General features: G+C 38.8%; 1 protein-coding gene across 6 annotated transcripts in view; it reads right to left on the bottom strand.

Moving 5' to 3' along the window:
• Positions 1-2,696: 2,696 nt before the first annotated feature.
• The window catches only part of ADGRA1 (adhesion G protein-coupled receptor A1), a 502,175-nt gene continuing 489,180 nt past the window's right edge, over positions 2,697-15,691 (bottom strand). For all 6 annotated transcript variants that reach the window (XM_065552125.1, XM_065552124.1, XM_042856772.2 and 3 more), the window contains 2 exons: positions 9,513-9,608; positions 2,697-6,126 (listed from right to left, as the gene is read on the bottom strand). In XM_065552125.1, the coding sequence (XP_065408197.1) occupies positions 4,905-6,126; positions 9,513-9,608 (1,318 nt within the window). In that variant the 3' untranslated portion in view covers positions 2,697-4,904. The remainder of the gene's footprint in view (positions 6,127-9,512; positions 9,609-15,691) is intronic.

Below are 15,691 nucleotides of genomic sequence, written 5' to 3' on the forward strand. Positions count from 1 at the left end.
GCCAAAGACACAGAGCGACTGAAGGGTCCCCCGCCGCCGAAATGCCGCCGAAGACCCGGACTGCCGCTGGGCCTGGGCTCGCGTGGCATTTAGGCGGCGGGGAATGGGGGGGGATAGGGAAGCTTCAGTCGCTCCGCGTCTTCGGCAGCACTGAAGGGCCCCCCCCACCGCCGAAAAGCCACTGAAGACCCCGCCGGGCAAAGGCTCACGGGGCCCCTGCAGGGCCCAGGGCCTGGGGCAAATTGCCCCACTTGCCGCCCCCCTCTGGGCGGCCCTGCCCAGAGCCCAAGAGTCTTAAGTGATAGATATCACAGTGATAGGTACCTTTAGAAATACATCAAAACAACCCCCCCAAAGCAGATAGTAGCTGGAAGAGTAGCCGCTACTCCTTGAGAGGGGGCATGCATTTAAAACAAACCTCTCTCTCTGACTTGGCATGCTGCATAGTCTTAAGGCATGAAATTTATCAGGGCGGGTGGACAGCTCTAGAAATTGCAGAAGCTTGAAGGCCAAATCCTGACCTTTCCCATTAGACAGCAGTAAAAGCTGCTTTAGCACCTCAATTTCATTTATGCTGTCTGCTTGGACCAGACCAGTCCTGAGGACATTCAGGTTGTGTGGGAAGGTGGGGGTGAATTTACTCACTTTCACCTGGAGCTGCAGTAATTTCTGCAGAGAAGATATAGAGCAGGGAGAGAAGAGGGGACCAAAATATATGTCTATATTTTACACACACACACACACACACACACACACACACACATTTATACCTTGATAAGAGTGCAGCTGGCTTTGAAGAATCATAGGGGATTATGCCCTTCTAAATCTTCCAATCTCCAAGGTGAGGTGATTATTCTCTATAATGCACACCAAAATGCTCCTGGTGACATCTCATTCTGGAACTTTTGAGTGGGTCAGGCCTTTTCTGTCAAAAACCCCATTCTGTTTTCAAAATCTGCTTAGACTTATCCAGACTCCCCCACTGATTCTCTGAAGGAAGGAACATGCTTCACCGTAGAAACAAAGAAGCACTGAGCACTAACAGGATCTCCACAACAACATCCTCAAGTGCTCAGGGAGTACAGCATTATGGACTCCATCCCAGGACGTGGATCAAAGGGTGCCAACCATTGAGCAGCTTTGTGGCTGAACATCAGGGAGTGTTTCCCTCATGATATACTTATGCTTCTCTGACCACATAGCTCTACTAGACTGTTTAGCTCCATCTGGGCTCTGGATACTCCTGGACCAGGATTTGTTCCTGAGTCTCGAAGTGAGAATGACTGTGTGAACACCCGAGAACAGCACACATGCTCCAGGCATAATTTTCAATCATTCATAATTTATTTCCATATTGAATTTCTTTACATGAGGTTAAGCAGGAATTCCTCATGCAAAACTGCATGTTTGCCATGATCCATGTCTTAAAAGAAAGCCACTTTGGGGTGCCGCAAACTGAACTAATTAAAACTGAAAGCTGTGTACATACACAGAGTTAAGAATATATCCATCATAAGAAACTGGAGTAATAAATTTGATCACTGTTAATTACCTTTATTTAGAGCTCAGTATGAATGTGAATTACCAACCCTCAAGTGATCTGTCAGGCAGAGAATTTTTTAAAAGTTTATGCTTTCTTGGATTATAATCATCATGGGAATTACATCGGAAACCATAATTGCCACACTGGATTTGACCGATGGTCCATCTAATCCAGTATTCTATCTCCAACAGTTAAGAGTAAGACAGAACTTTAATTTTAACCCCCCTATTGTCAATTGCTTGTATCATTCTCAGAAAATTACCTTTGGGGCTGAAATTTCTCATACTTTGTCTCAGGCCAGGAAGTGATCTATAAAAATCTGTTCTGCCACTTTTGTTATATTCATGCACAACTAAAACTAATGTTAGTATTCAGGTGGGTTACCTGTGCATGTCCAGGAGGGAATTTGTTAGTACAATATATCTGCTATACTATACGTATTTCACTGACTTTATTTTTATGTCATAAGAAATCAGGTAAAGTCAATGATTCACTGACTGTAAATGACAAAAAAACCAACAACAACAATGAAATTATCCCATTTATCTTGGAAAAAAAGTCAAAAGCACAGAAAGAATTTTGGTCAAATCTGATGTTATAAAACATTTTTTAATTTATTTAATATCATGTTCTCCTACTCTGTAGTTATATATTTCTGAAAAAATAATATGCAAACAGATTATTGCATAACACATCTTTTCCAAATTAGCCCCAAAATATTTACTAAATTAATAGTTTAACACAATAAGAAAGGTGTTTTCATATTTAACGTTAATTTTCCAGAGAGTTTTATCACATAAGATATTCTGTGGAAAGCAGCACCTATTTTACTTCTTTGTAAGCCATTATGAAGATCATACACAAGCCTCTCAGACAAAACAACACAGGTGACAGAAACACAAGCTGAATAAAGAACCTCACTGAGTGTATTCTAGCAAAGTGAATATTTCACCTGGCCATGTATGTGGGATATTTTGCATAATGGTCTATAGACCCTCTAGGATTCATCTATTACAGAATGAATATATAGTGCTGAGATACAGAGAAGTGGTATTTAGCATTATGTCTATGCTTGCTTAGGGCTCACTGTCTACGTGAAATGAGACTAAAATAATATTAAAATGAAAATAATTATTAAACAGAAAATATTGCATTATGCAAACAATGAAAATACTGTATTTTAGTTTTGAGACAGTTCAAGCACATACAGCATATACATAATAAAGCATAGGTTTTTTTTAATTCCCCCCCATCATTTAAAGAAGCAGTCATGAAAAGGTTGTATACTGGTTTAAAACTCAACAACCAACTAGTGCATTCTTCCTGCTCACCTTTTAAAGACACACATAATACGAAATGGATACATTACACTGCTGTAGTTTACAATATATATTTCAAATTTACAAAAATACAGAAAAACAAGATTTCTTGCACTCAGATACTGAGCATTAACCCTTTGAGTACTAATTCCCACCTGCAACACTGCAGAACACATTCATTTGACTTATGCACTTTTATAACATTGCAACAATTATAACTGTCATCTATATGTACACTGTTAGGAAATGTATTCCTACATAATTTAAAAAAAAGAGTAGGGACTAATAAATTGCCGCTAAAAGACAAATGACGGGTTGAAGCATATAAGTATTTCTGCAAAATATACATTGTAAATTGATGCTCCATCAAGGGGCTTTTATTATTTGTTCTGTTCTCTATAGCAATGTATCAGCTATCCAAGCCTGTGTTAGAATATGACAGACTTGTTCACATGGCCATACAACATTGTGCTTTGTCTTTTTATTTATGGAACCACTTCTCTCCTTTCATTGCAGACATTTTTCTTCCAGCTATATGTTTCTATTCACATTATATAACTCATTCTTACTTTGCAGCTTCTTACTTTAAAAAGCAGTTTCATTTCACATAAGGATAATTATAAATCAGATCTGTCCTGTGAGTTGATGCTTTGTGTACAGACGTTCATGGACAAAGAATTTCTTGCCAAAAGCCTTGTTAACAGAGAATGTTACTGACCCTAAAATGCCCTATGGTTGAGTGGAATTAATGAACACAAGTAACTGCTTTTGAAGGTCAAATTTGCATTAAAGGAAACCGACAATCTGAAATTTGCTGGGAGGGAAAGTGGCTTTCACATAAGATGTGAAATTAATAAATTAGTATCTGGAAAGTTATGTTTCTGGAAAACGATTAAAGGTTCACTTTCCTGACAACTCTGGACTACATTGTTCATATGATTAAATAGACAATATAGTATATACAGTCTCTCTGAACTAGATTAAGCTATTTTTAAGAAAATGACAGTAGTCCTCAAAGAGTTAATGATAAAACTGCTCTACCTAAACAGATTTTGAAAGGTTATTGTGAAACAGCTTACAGATTTGTTCAAAAGGCATACTTTACAAAGAAGTGTAAAACTTGTTGAGACAATTGCTATTACACTGCACAGTGTCACATACAATGAGTAGTGCATGCTCTGTAAAGACATTAGAGTGGACCCTTATCAAAGCTATCATATAACCTTATACAAAGGATTGTGCCACTTAAACTAGTGCAGTAGTGATTTTTTGTAGATTCATAATGCTCTAGATTAATACCAACAGGGTTTCCACAGCCTTTTACAATACTTGTTTTTACACATGTAACACTAGAACACAGAAAATGGTATATCCTGACATATGTCATGCAAAATACAATCAATACAGCACCATAGATGTAACAGACATTACCTAGTACTTCTCTCCAACAAGAAAAGAGACATAACGGAGACTGTACATTACATGATTTTACAGGCCATATGCTACAGAAGATCGTTAGAGGCAGTATCACTTTGTAGGGCTAAAAAGCTGTATCAATAATTTTATAAAATCCAGCTCCTCATTTCTATTATTGTAACTTCTGATTAAAATCCATGGCACAGTAATAATATTTTGCTACAAAAATAAATAAGTAAAAGATGCGGATATGTATATAAAAGAGTCTGAAGTTACCATAGAGTTAAAAAAAACCCAACCAAAATCATGAATTAAAAGTGATATATTTCTAAAGAAATACAGTTCTTTGTAACAAAAGGATATTGCCTCTTATATTCAGTACTCTAGACTTCAGTTTCAAATTCTCTCCCAAAACAATTTTCTAACATTCTTTTAAAAATAACTTCACTTTTAAAACACTGCCGCTACTTCTCTCTTTTAGTTGCTCATTCAGAAAACAGAAATAAAGGTGGAAAACCTGTACAATTTGCTGATGTGCTACACAAACATGTAATCTTATTCAGTTTAGAATAAAAACAAAACTGAAGATGATCTGAGTTGAAAAAGACAATATAGTGGCCCATGAACTACACAGTAGTTTCATTCTTCCAAGGACCAGTTTTGATATTTCCTGTACTATCTGAACTGTATATCATGGCTTCATGCACATTTCCCTTGAGAATTCCATTGTGATTAGTTGTATTAAATGGCAATGATTGTGTTCGTGGATGCATCTCAAAATGAGCTGTATGGTGCACAGTGTCACTTTCTGGGATTTTAGCACAACTGTATATTACAGTACTTGCATCGCTACTTTCAGGCTGGTTGATAGTAGGATATGCATCACTTTTCGCACAGCAAGCCCGTCTGTGCCCCGACTGACTATCATGCGTACTGTGTGGACTGTCTGTATGTGAACTGTGGATGCTGCCATCAATGCTCGAAGGAATGTGATAGGCATATTCTCTTTCTCCTGCAGATCTATGTCGACTGAAGTAACGTGGTTTAGTTCTGCTTTTCAGACATCTGTGAATGTGCATGTTGGGCCTGAAAGTTCCCTCATTATGCACGTGTATATGAGCTTCATCATCCAAAAGTTGATCACAGTGCATTTTTGCACAACATGGTGTAACTGGTGAAAGGCAGTTAACATGGTTTTGAACAGCTTGTAGATTAGTAAGCTTGCAGTGATTAGCAGATGGATGATTAAAAACAGCTGATTTGTTAGGACATGGTGACTCTTGAAGACAAGGTGCATGAACCTGCGTGTCCCCATTGACATTAACCTTTGGGCGGACATTAACTTGTACAGAGTATGTGCTTCTTCTAGATGGGCAACAGGACCACCAGCAATGCCATACATCATCTCGCTTTGCACAGTGATGGATGAGGATGAAAAGCCCCAAGGTCACACAAAATGCTCCATAGAGGCAACTAAATATCATATCCAAGAAATGTCCTTGAGATACAGCAAGTGCTCCAAAAGTCCAAGTGGCAGTAAACAAGAACAAAGTGAACGCTGCAGCTCGAAGCTGAGCCTTAAACGAGTGCTCGTTTTCCAACAAAGAAGAAGAAATCATGGAGCATGTTGTCTGGGAAACTGACCCAGAGTCTGTAATATGACTATGGCCCACTTCAGTATTTGCCAACCTCTGCTGATCTTCTGTCCTTTCTTTTAATTCATACTTGCGTTCTGGATGACGCTTCAATTGCACGTATGTGCAGAGAAAGTAAACGCAGGTGACTAGCACAATGAATGCTACTGGCCCATAAAATGCACCGAGGCTAGGTTCCCAAGCCATCCAACAACTGCAAACAAACGAACAAAAAAGTGAAAGTCAAATTAATTTTTAAACCCAAATTTGACATAATGGACAATAACGTCTCATATATACAATACATTGATTTTGCCTTAAAAGCATGATATCCCCTTGATGTGTATGGAGAGCTCCCATTAATGTCAAGGAAACTATTAAATGTTAGCAATGGGAAGGACAGAATATGATAATTAAGGTTCATTATTCTGAGTTATCACCCTCAATCCCATTAAACGCATATTTAGATTGAGATACTTTGGACTCTGGATTTACTGACTTTTTTTTTTTTTAAAGGAACTAATACATTGTAATGTAGTATATTAAGGCTGGAGTTTTCTAAGGAGGTTAAGTGAGTTAGGCACCCAAATCCAATTGAAATTTAAGGACAATTAGCCACCAGATTCCTGCAGGCTCTTTTAAAAATCCGAGCCTAAATAAATATCTTAAAGATCCAATGAAGATATTAGGTCTTCATTGCAGGTACTGCATGAAAAACACAAATGAATAGGTTCAGAGGGTTTGGTCATGTAAAGCACAGTCCTGACAGCTATATGGGTAAGAGTCCAGCAGATCAAAATTGAAGAAAAAGCCAGAGAGGCTGACCCAAGAAAAAAGTGGTGGGATGTTATAACAGAAGACATCATCATGTGGTGTGATAGAGGATATGGCATTAAACAGAGCACTTTGGAGTGAGACGATACAGAATAGACTCAGTTTGATGCAAGGAAGACGAACAAGAAGGACCCACTCTCCTGCTGGGAGGTAGACGAGGTTCTACCTTCCTAGAGTCATTCTTCAGAGTTCACTATCTACATATGGCATTCAGAGTGAGAGGTAACTCGGACTATTTGATGTGGGCTCCATAATGCAAAAAAACTTATGCATGTTAACAATGGGCCCTTAGGGAAAGGAAAGTGGCATGGAAGAGGCATGATACTTTATTTACAATACTTATTTACAGTCCACTAATAAAAAATAGGATTAGTCATTTACAGCCAGAGGTGTGCATGATGCTTTACAGGAGAACAGAAGTCCCCAATGCTGGATGTGGTCCATCTAACACAATGGTTCTGAAACTTTTCCATGCCAGGACTTCCTCTCACCACACTCTCATGTAGCCAGAATCCCCTCGACCATTTAGTAATATGAGTGGTCATACTCTCTGGGTTCAGAACCCCCCCTCTAACAAAATTCAGCCGTGGTGTGTTTTGGTCAACTTGATTATTATATTTACATTTTTGATTCTGGACTCTGATATTTAACAGATGCACACAATTTATTATTTATTTCCTAAGCACCTCAGGGATTAAGTATTCTTCCCTTCTCACAAAAGACCAAGGTGATTTTACTCCCAGGGTCATAGGAAAACAGGTTAACACCTACTTTTCATTTGATAAGTGTAAAGCACCAATATATGTGCATACATTAATTAAGTTCCAGTGTTGCACATTTGATGCAAAGTGAAAACCGGAACATTCCCCAGTAGAACATTGTCTTAGGATGTTGTTTCATGCGGAATCTCATCATGGATCACTTCAAAAATCAGTTCCTCAGTTTCATAAAAAACATGCTGAAGTTACTGCATCTATATATTTATGTATTAACATTATTAAAAATGAATCAGGCACATAACCCACTGTGCTGCTGCTCAATTTGTATCTTTCCTAGACAATTTTATAACCATCCCTCGCCTGCTTTCCGTTTTCTGTACAGATTTTGATATCTGGTATTGATTGTCTGTGATTAAAGTGATTAAAGAAGTGCAACCTCTGTAATTGTGCCAAAATAAAAAATGTCTCACAGATTTATGAACGTAAATAATCAAATCTTTAATATATTGTTGATTACAAGTGATTGTTTAATTGTAAATGTTTGAACAAATATGTTTTGAATCTATGACAGGGATGGTCTGAGTAGGTACCAGCTAAACAGATAAAGTTGTCTAGGGTCTGTACTAATTTAGTCAGGTTTTACAATTTAATTCTCTCTGAAAATGATTTTGAAAGGTCAAATATTTAATTATTATACCTTTCACTTTGTTTCCAGACAACTCTATTTTTACTCATTTCCATGGCTGCTTTGAGATGTATCAAGATGCATTTTCAAAGCACCATAGCATTAATTGAAAGTGAAGCCCTTCCAAGAATCAGTAACCCTATATTGACACAATGGACTGAAAGTTCCATTAGAGCACTGATCACTGGCATAATGAATCATCTCCATGCAACCAGTGTCAATTGCTATTCTAAACCACTTCCTGTTCAGCTCTTCTGGAAAAAGTGTAGTGGGGGCCTCCTTTGACACTCCCCACCCCTAGGCAACAAGAGCAAATAATGTAGCTAAGCTGCCTGAAGCACCAACACGTGACAGCTGTACAGCCACCTTGGTCAGACTGGGTACTAAATGGTTGGGTCATAACTGCAAGACAATATTGCTGGGATGTTTCTGGGTTGCTGAAAACCCAAGAATGTTTTTTTAAGGGAAAAAATATAGACAGGTTTTTTTATATATATAATTTTGTTGAAATTACATGAACGATTTCTTCATTTACAAAGAATAGTCTTTATTTCCTTTTAAAGTTGGGGGCTAAAAGTGTCGATAGCGGCCCTTGAAAAAATGCTACGCATTAGGTATTTTGTAGCAGTCATAATGATACTAAGCAAAATGTGGAGAGACAACATCTGGGCACCCGATAGATGCATGCAAGTGGGGGTTTCTGGTCAGCTCAGTGAAATGTGGTACTTATTCCTCTTATACTAGCTGGTGTACATGGGGGTGTCCTTTCATCATTGCCCCCTTTAGGGTTTCTCCAATGAGAGTCAGATAGTGAGCATTGTGAGTGTCCATTGCACAAGTGTGCAAGAAGTAGGGAAGGTCATGTTGAGCTGTCACTCCCCACCCAGAACAAACCCAAGCAGAGCCAGTTATAGTCTGGTTGCACTGGTTTGAATAGGAGAATACATGGTAAATCAGACAGTAGTTAGAGATGTAATCAAGATTTTGTTGTTTCTGATTGACTAGTGTAGTCCTTTTTATACAATACATACAACAATACATGGTTACAGTGAATGTAGAAACAACAGGTCTGATTCTCTTCTCATTTACACTGGTGTAAATCAAATGTAACTCCACTGATATCAGTGGAGTCAAGCTGGTATAAAACTGATGGTAAGTGAGCAAAGCAGCAGACCCCCAAAGTGAGACAATGATCTTTCACAGCCATTATTCCATGCAAGCAAATACGAAATTTTATCTTAAACTTTTATGTTTCCATCCCTTATGAAGACAGAAACATTTATCAGCATCTGACAGAGACATATTACTTATTTCTGTATTTTATTTATTGTATAGTATTTTATTATAATGCTATATACTTACTATGGGGCATTGCCTTCAATTCCATAATTATTTATGTTGGTCGCTGCTGTAATCCCACATATAATAAAAGGAACACCTCCACTAATTAGATAAAATCTGTCAAGAGATAACAATTGATATTTTAATTTTCTTGGTTCGCAATTGCTAGAATTGTTTTTAAACAGTTTTTCTTTCTTGATGTTTTGTAAAAAGATAACAATGCACAATATAGCCTGAAACATTAAATATCAGAAACATAAGATCAGAAAATCAAGAACATAAATCAAGCCCTATATGAAGCAATAGCAGAGGGCTAATGTTTGCATCGATCCATTTCAGAATTTCCTCACAGTCTCTTGACTTGTAATTTCAATATGTATAATTACACTAAAAAAACAACCTCAGTAATGAGAAAGTTATTACAGCATCTCAAACAATAAGCTATTCCTCCTACTTAAATGTTTTTGCTTTATATATATATATATATATATGCACTATAAATTCAGAAAGTACAGCCAAGTCAGCTGTTTATGATCTATATCCAACTTAAATTTTCTCAGCAGCTTCTGTCCTACAGAGGTTCTGTCCTACCAAAAACTGTTTTCTAGCTGACAACTCTGAAATGGAGGAGAAAAGAGGCGGTCCATTGGGCAGAGCTTGCTCTCCACACAGGGACACCCTGCTAACTGTGATGAGGGCCCTTCCCGCTAAGGTATGGCAATCAGGATGATAAAACCTCCCTCTGCCTACTGCTCCTCACCAGTGAAGGGTGGTGGGACAGCACTCTCACTAACAATTTAATGCCCTCATCCTGCATCTGCATCCAGGGACAGCTCCAGGCACCAGCGCAGCAAGTGCGTGCCTGGGGCGACAAGCCCCGGGGGGCAGCCTGCCAGTCGCTGTGAGGGCGGCAGTCAGGTGGCCTTCGGCGGTATGCCTGCGGGAGGTTCGCCGTTCCCGCAGTTTTGGCAGCAATTCGGCGGCGGGTACGCCGAAGCTGTGGGAGCGGCAGATCACCCGCAGACGTGCTGCCGAAGGCCACCTGACTGCCGTGCTTGGGGCGGCAAAAAACAGAGCCGCCCCTGTCTGCATCCATGTGAGTAAATCTCTGAACCCCTGACAAAGGCCTCACAAAAATCTAGCAAAATATACATTTTAATATCTTTGGTAACTGGTATGAAAAAATTGGAACACAATTTCACACCCATTTAACTGGTTAAACACCACTTTACTTGGAACCAAATTAATTCCAATAGGGGGAATTAATACGAATACTGTCCCAGTTAAGCAGCAGTCATTACCATTCACTATCATTAGGCTAAATCAGATTCCTAGGAGATGTCCCTTTGAAGCAGCCATCCTGTTTTATTATGTTCAAATTCAGCAGACTGTACTGTAATAGTATTTTACATTTGCATAGCACCTTCCCTTCCAAAGCAAACAGCAAATTATGCATATAATGCAGCACTGAACTGCTGTGACCTCTGAGATAGAGAGCAGCAGCCAACTGGTGCACAGGAGACTGCAGAATAGTTATGGTGGAAAGGAATTTTGTTCAGTGGCCCAAGGAGAAAACTCAATTTTTACAGACAGTGTTAGGCTCTTTAATATCCACACAGAAAACTTTAGTTTGTAGAGTGTTGTCTGAAAAATCCATGCAGTAAGCATTGGTGAACTCACTTTATCTACCCTTAGGATGAAGGGCTGAGATAACCCTGCTTAGCTTTGAACCTGTGGCTGCAAGGACCTACTCATTTCAAAGCAGAGAACCAAGCCCCTCCTGCAGGCTCCGTTGTTGCTCTCTGTGTGCATCCTCCCTCATCTCTTATTTAAACCAGCTTTTCTCTCTGCAGAAACAATTTCTCTCTCTTGTATCACCTCTCAAATGTGGAAGGCAGTAGAGTTAAATTATAGGAACGGATATTTTTTCTTCCCCACCCAGTACTTTCTGTTCCTCCAAACAAAATGGGAACCTCTTACTTATACAACACATTATTGTGTGAGGTTCTGATCTGAGATCAGAATCTGGTCCCTATATTTTCCAAAGCCCTGTTCAAACATTAAATAATCTCATAGTCGTTGTAAGATAGTGCTTGGGCAGATCGGTGAAACAGAGGTACAGTGAGTGGAACTGACTGCCTCAAGATCACTCAGCAGGCTAATCAGAATCAGGGTTTTAATCCAGATTCTTTTGGTTCCCAAGCCCAAAGTTGGAGTCACTTTGTAAACAGAAAGATTGCACAGCAAAGCTTATAGCACACTTTGCCCTAGGGTTCCAAGCTGTAAAAAAAAGCAAAGAAATTTACCAGAAAATCACCCTCATACGTCTGAAAAATCTTTCAGCTTTTATACCTTAAGCACAATTCCCTCAAACTTGGCTTAACTAGATCTCAATGAGTGCTACAGAATAAGATAAGTCCAGACAAAATCCATTCAGCCATTGCTACTTTATGATTATGTACTGTAATAATTTTGTGATCTCGGCAGATAGGACAAATGTAATGTAATTAATGTATCTTTTTTACACACACAATTCAAAACTGGATGAATGAAATGTTTTAAAAAATGACTTTGGGTAGAGACAAAGCATGAAAAATTTCAGACCAATTTGTCTGAGAAAATGATAAGAAACACAAAAATAGGAATATACAGATCTGTATAGGAAATCACATTTCAACCTTAAGTATAGTAGTCACAAAAATTTCACCGTATTACTTTCTATAATCTCTCTTTCTATCTAGACACATATTTCTTCTACATTGAATATACACTCACACACATTGTATAACCTTAAACCCTATAAACACTTCTATTGTATATCTTTGAACACTATAAAATATTAATCTATTTTAGGTTTTCAAAAGAAATATATCATGTCAATATCACACAGGGTACTGTGCTGTGCTGTATGCTGGTAATTCTCAGATGCCCTGGAAGCAGTTACCTACACAATGCTCCAGAAATGTGGCAATATCCAGCCAAATGTCTGTCCTGTCTCATTACTAAAAGTAGGAAAATACATTCTAGAAGTGACATAAGGTGAAGTCAAATGCTTTCAATGCACCCAAGGTGCACTGTACTGATATTGATCACAGCACAGTGCCTGCCCTGTCTTAATGCTATTAAAAAAAAAAAATCACAGGCTAGAAATGATACTATGTACAATTGATTCCTCAGCTATGGTATCAGGCCTCCCCAGGAATAGGAAATAACTCCCCAGAAAAGATGTGGCTGAGAAATGAAACTGGGTGTCAGATGAATGGCACAAAGCAAAATGAAGACAAAATATGGAGAAATGGGAGTTAAAGAATAAGAGCTAGGTTATATGCACTTTGGGGCAGGAACCATGTATTCTTGTTTATCTGTATAGAGACTAGAACACTATGAGTGCTGTAAATATTATATTAATGAACGAACAATAAGTATCTGAAGATTGAACAATGAGGAAGAGGCATTGTTCAGGATGGTCCAGAGCAATATAACTAGTAGTTTAGGAAATTTAGATCATTTTTAATGTGGTCTATGAAATATTAGAAGAGTCTGCCAAGAGAAGAAGTGGATAAAGGCTCCTTATTTGAGTCATTTAAAATGTCTGGACAAAGGACTGGAGGAAATACTGCTGAGGACAATTTGTTAGGAGACTGGACTATGTGACATAATAGGTTTTTTTTCAATCATTAGTGGTTATGCAATATTTTATTATTAAAAGGAGAAAATTTATCAATGCAAATAATTTCTAAGAAGCAGCCAAGAACAGAATTCACCATGCAGAGGAAAGAAAAACCAGAACAGAATTCACCATGCAGAGGAAAGAAAAACCACAATAATGAATAAAAAAGTGAGGAAAGGTTTGATAACAATTAGTAACACTTAGTACTTATAGAGCACCTTTCATCTGAGGGAATTAAGGTGCTTTATAACATTAATTGATTTAACCTTACAAACCCCCTGTGTGGTCAATAAGCATTATTAACCTTGTCATACTGATGAGAGAGATAATTTGGTTTGTTCAAGGTCACACAGAAAATCTCTCTCAGAACCAGACCTCTTGATTCCCAGTCCTGTGCTTTAAACACAAGACTATCTTTCCACCCTGTTAGAGTAAAATGAAGGGAATGGGTCACAACATGCCATCCAGGAAACAGTTTCCACATCAAGGAGCTTACAAGAAATGGGCTTTGCCTCCCCTTGGAGGGAACAAGGGCATCTCCCTTCATTAAACTCAGACATCTCCTGGATCTTAGACGCAGGACTGAGGATTCACAAGGAAGGCTGGGCAGCTCTGTGCTACTCCTGGGGCTTGTTGATGCCCAGGTGTCCCTGCTTATATCTGGCCATTACTTCCTGAAAGGGTTTGAAAGCATGTAGATAGAACCTGTGCGAGTTAAGCCTGACCGTGTTAATACTAGCTTCCACTTGTATTTTCTTCTTGGATTGCCAGGGAATGTCACAAGTAGCAGCGTTTCCCCACTCAAATCAATGGAGCTCAAACATACAGAATTGTGTCGGGGGTGGAGGGTGTTCCTCTGAGATCAGAGCAAGGAGAGTACTGATCAGGTTCAGCTCCTCTCCCTGCAGCATATTTTCTGCTATTTCAATCGATTTTCAATTACTTTAATCTATACAGCAGAAAAATCAGGGGGAATATTCTTGCCCAGTGGCACACATACACAATCCAGTACAGTAACCAATTTTGTGGTGTGAAGTGCAACTTTTCCCTATAAACAAACACACGGTTCTCCATCACATTCTCGTCCCATGTTTACTTTCCTATTTTTTTTATACCATCAATCTTTTTTCATTCGCTTCTTCACAGTTTCCCTTAGCATTTATATACTCCCCTAAACTTACCTTATCTCCCTCTAAGTACATCTGGGTTTCAGAGCTTGGCTCTGTGCCCTTTGGCTTTTCACTTTCTAATGACCTTCTCCACCTTTGCATACAAGCCACTCAATTTTTAACAATCCAGTTCTATTTGTGCTTCACTCTCTTCAACCTGGCCTTAGCCAGTTTGCATAAAAGGTTTACAGCCAAACCAGTGCCTCCACTTTGAATTTTTATTTCTCCTTTGTTTTACTAGCTCTACTTTGTATTTACTATGTGCACACTGACTCATCACCAGGTTTAGTTAAAGTGTCTGATCAATGGAATAGATGATGCCATAACATCTTAGCATTATTGAAAAATGGGCAGAGATATGGGCTAACTGTTAAGAGATGGATACATGACTTTGGCTTGCCTAAACTTCAAACAACAGGTGAAGGTGCTTGCTGTTCAGATTGTGACCTTGTTGGATGCATACAAACTCAGCAGTTGTATCAGCTGAAGGAATGCAGATTGCTAGCATAGAAATAAGGCTTCCCATGATCGGGCACTCATTTGACAACTGCATATATTTATTTACTTGAATCATACACTCCTTCCATTTGAAGGAGCACCTATCCTTTGCTCCAGGACACACACACACAAAATTTATAAAAATAGACAAATCTTGTCTAACACCTTGTCATAACTAGAAAGGGAAGGGTAACAACTCTCCTGAGTACAATATTATAAAATCCCTCCTGGCCAGAGGCACCAAAATCCTTTTACCTATGAAGGGTTAAGAAGCTTAGGTAACCTGGCTGACACCTGACCCAAAGGACCAATAAGGGGACAAGATACTTTCAAATCTGGGGGCGGGGGAGGGGGAAGGAAGGTTTTTGTTTGTGTGCTCTTTGTTTTTGGGTGTGTTTGCTCTTGGAACTAAGAGGGGCCAGACATCAATCCACGTTCTCCAAATCTTTCTGCACAAGTCTCTCATATTTCAAACTTGTAAGTAACAGCCAGGCAAGGCGTGTTAGTTTTATCTTTGTTTTCTCAACTTGTAAATGTTCCCTTTGCTAGAGGGTTTACCTCTGTTTGCTGTAACTTTGAACCTAAGGCTAGAGGGGGTTCCTCTGGGCTCTTTGAATCTGATTACCCTGTAAAGTTATTTTCCATCCTGATTTTACAGAGATAAATTTTACCTTTTCTTTTAATAAAATTCTTCTTTTAAGAACCTGATTGATTTTTCAATGTTTTAAGATCCAAGGGTTTGGATTTGTGTTCCACCAGGACTAATTGGTGAGGGGATTACCAAGCCTTCCGAGAGAAAGGGGTATAGGAGCTTGGGGGGATATTTCTCAAGCCTACCCAGGAAAAGGGGTGTAAGGGCTTGG

The sequence above is a fragment of the Chrysemys picta genome, chromosome 7 (genome assembly GCF_011386835.1).
Source record: "Chrysemys picta bellii isolate R12L10 chromosome 7, ASM1138683v2, whole genome shotgun sequence".
Classification (NCBI taxonomy): domain Eukaryota; kingdom Metazoa; phylum Chordata; order Testudines; family Emydidae; genus Chrysemys; species Chrysemys picta.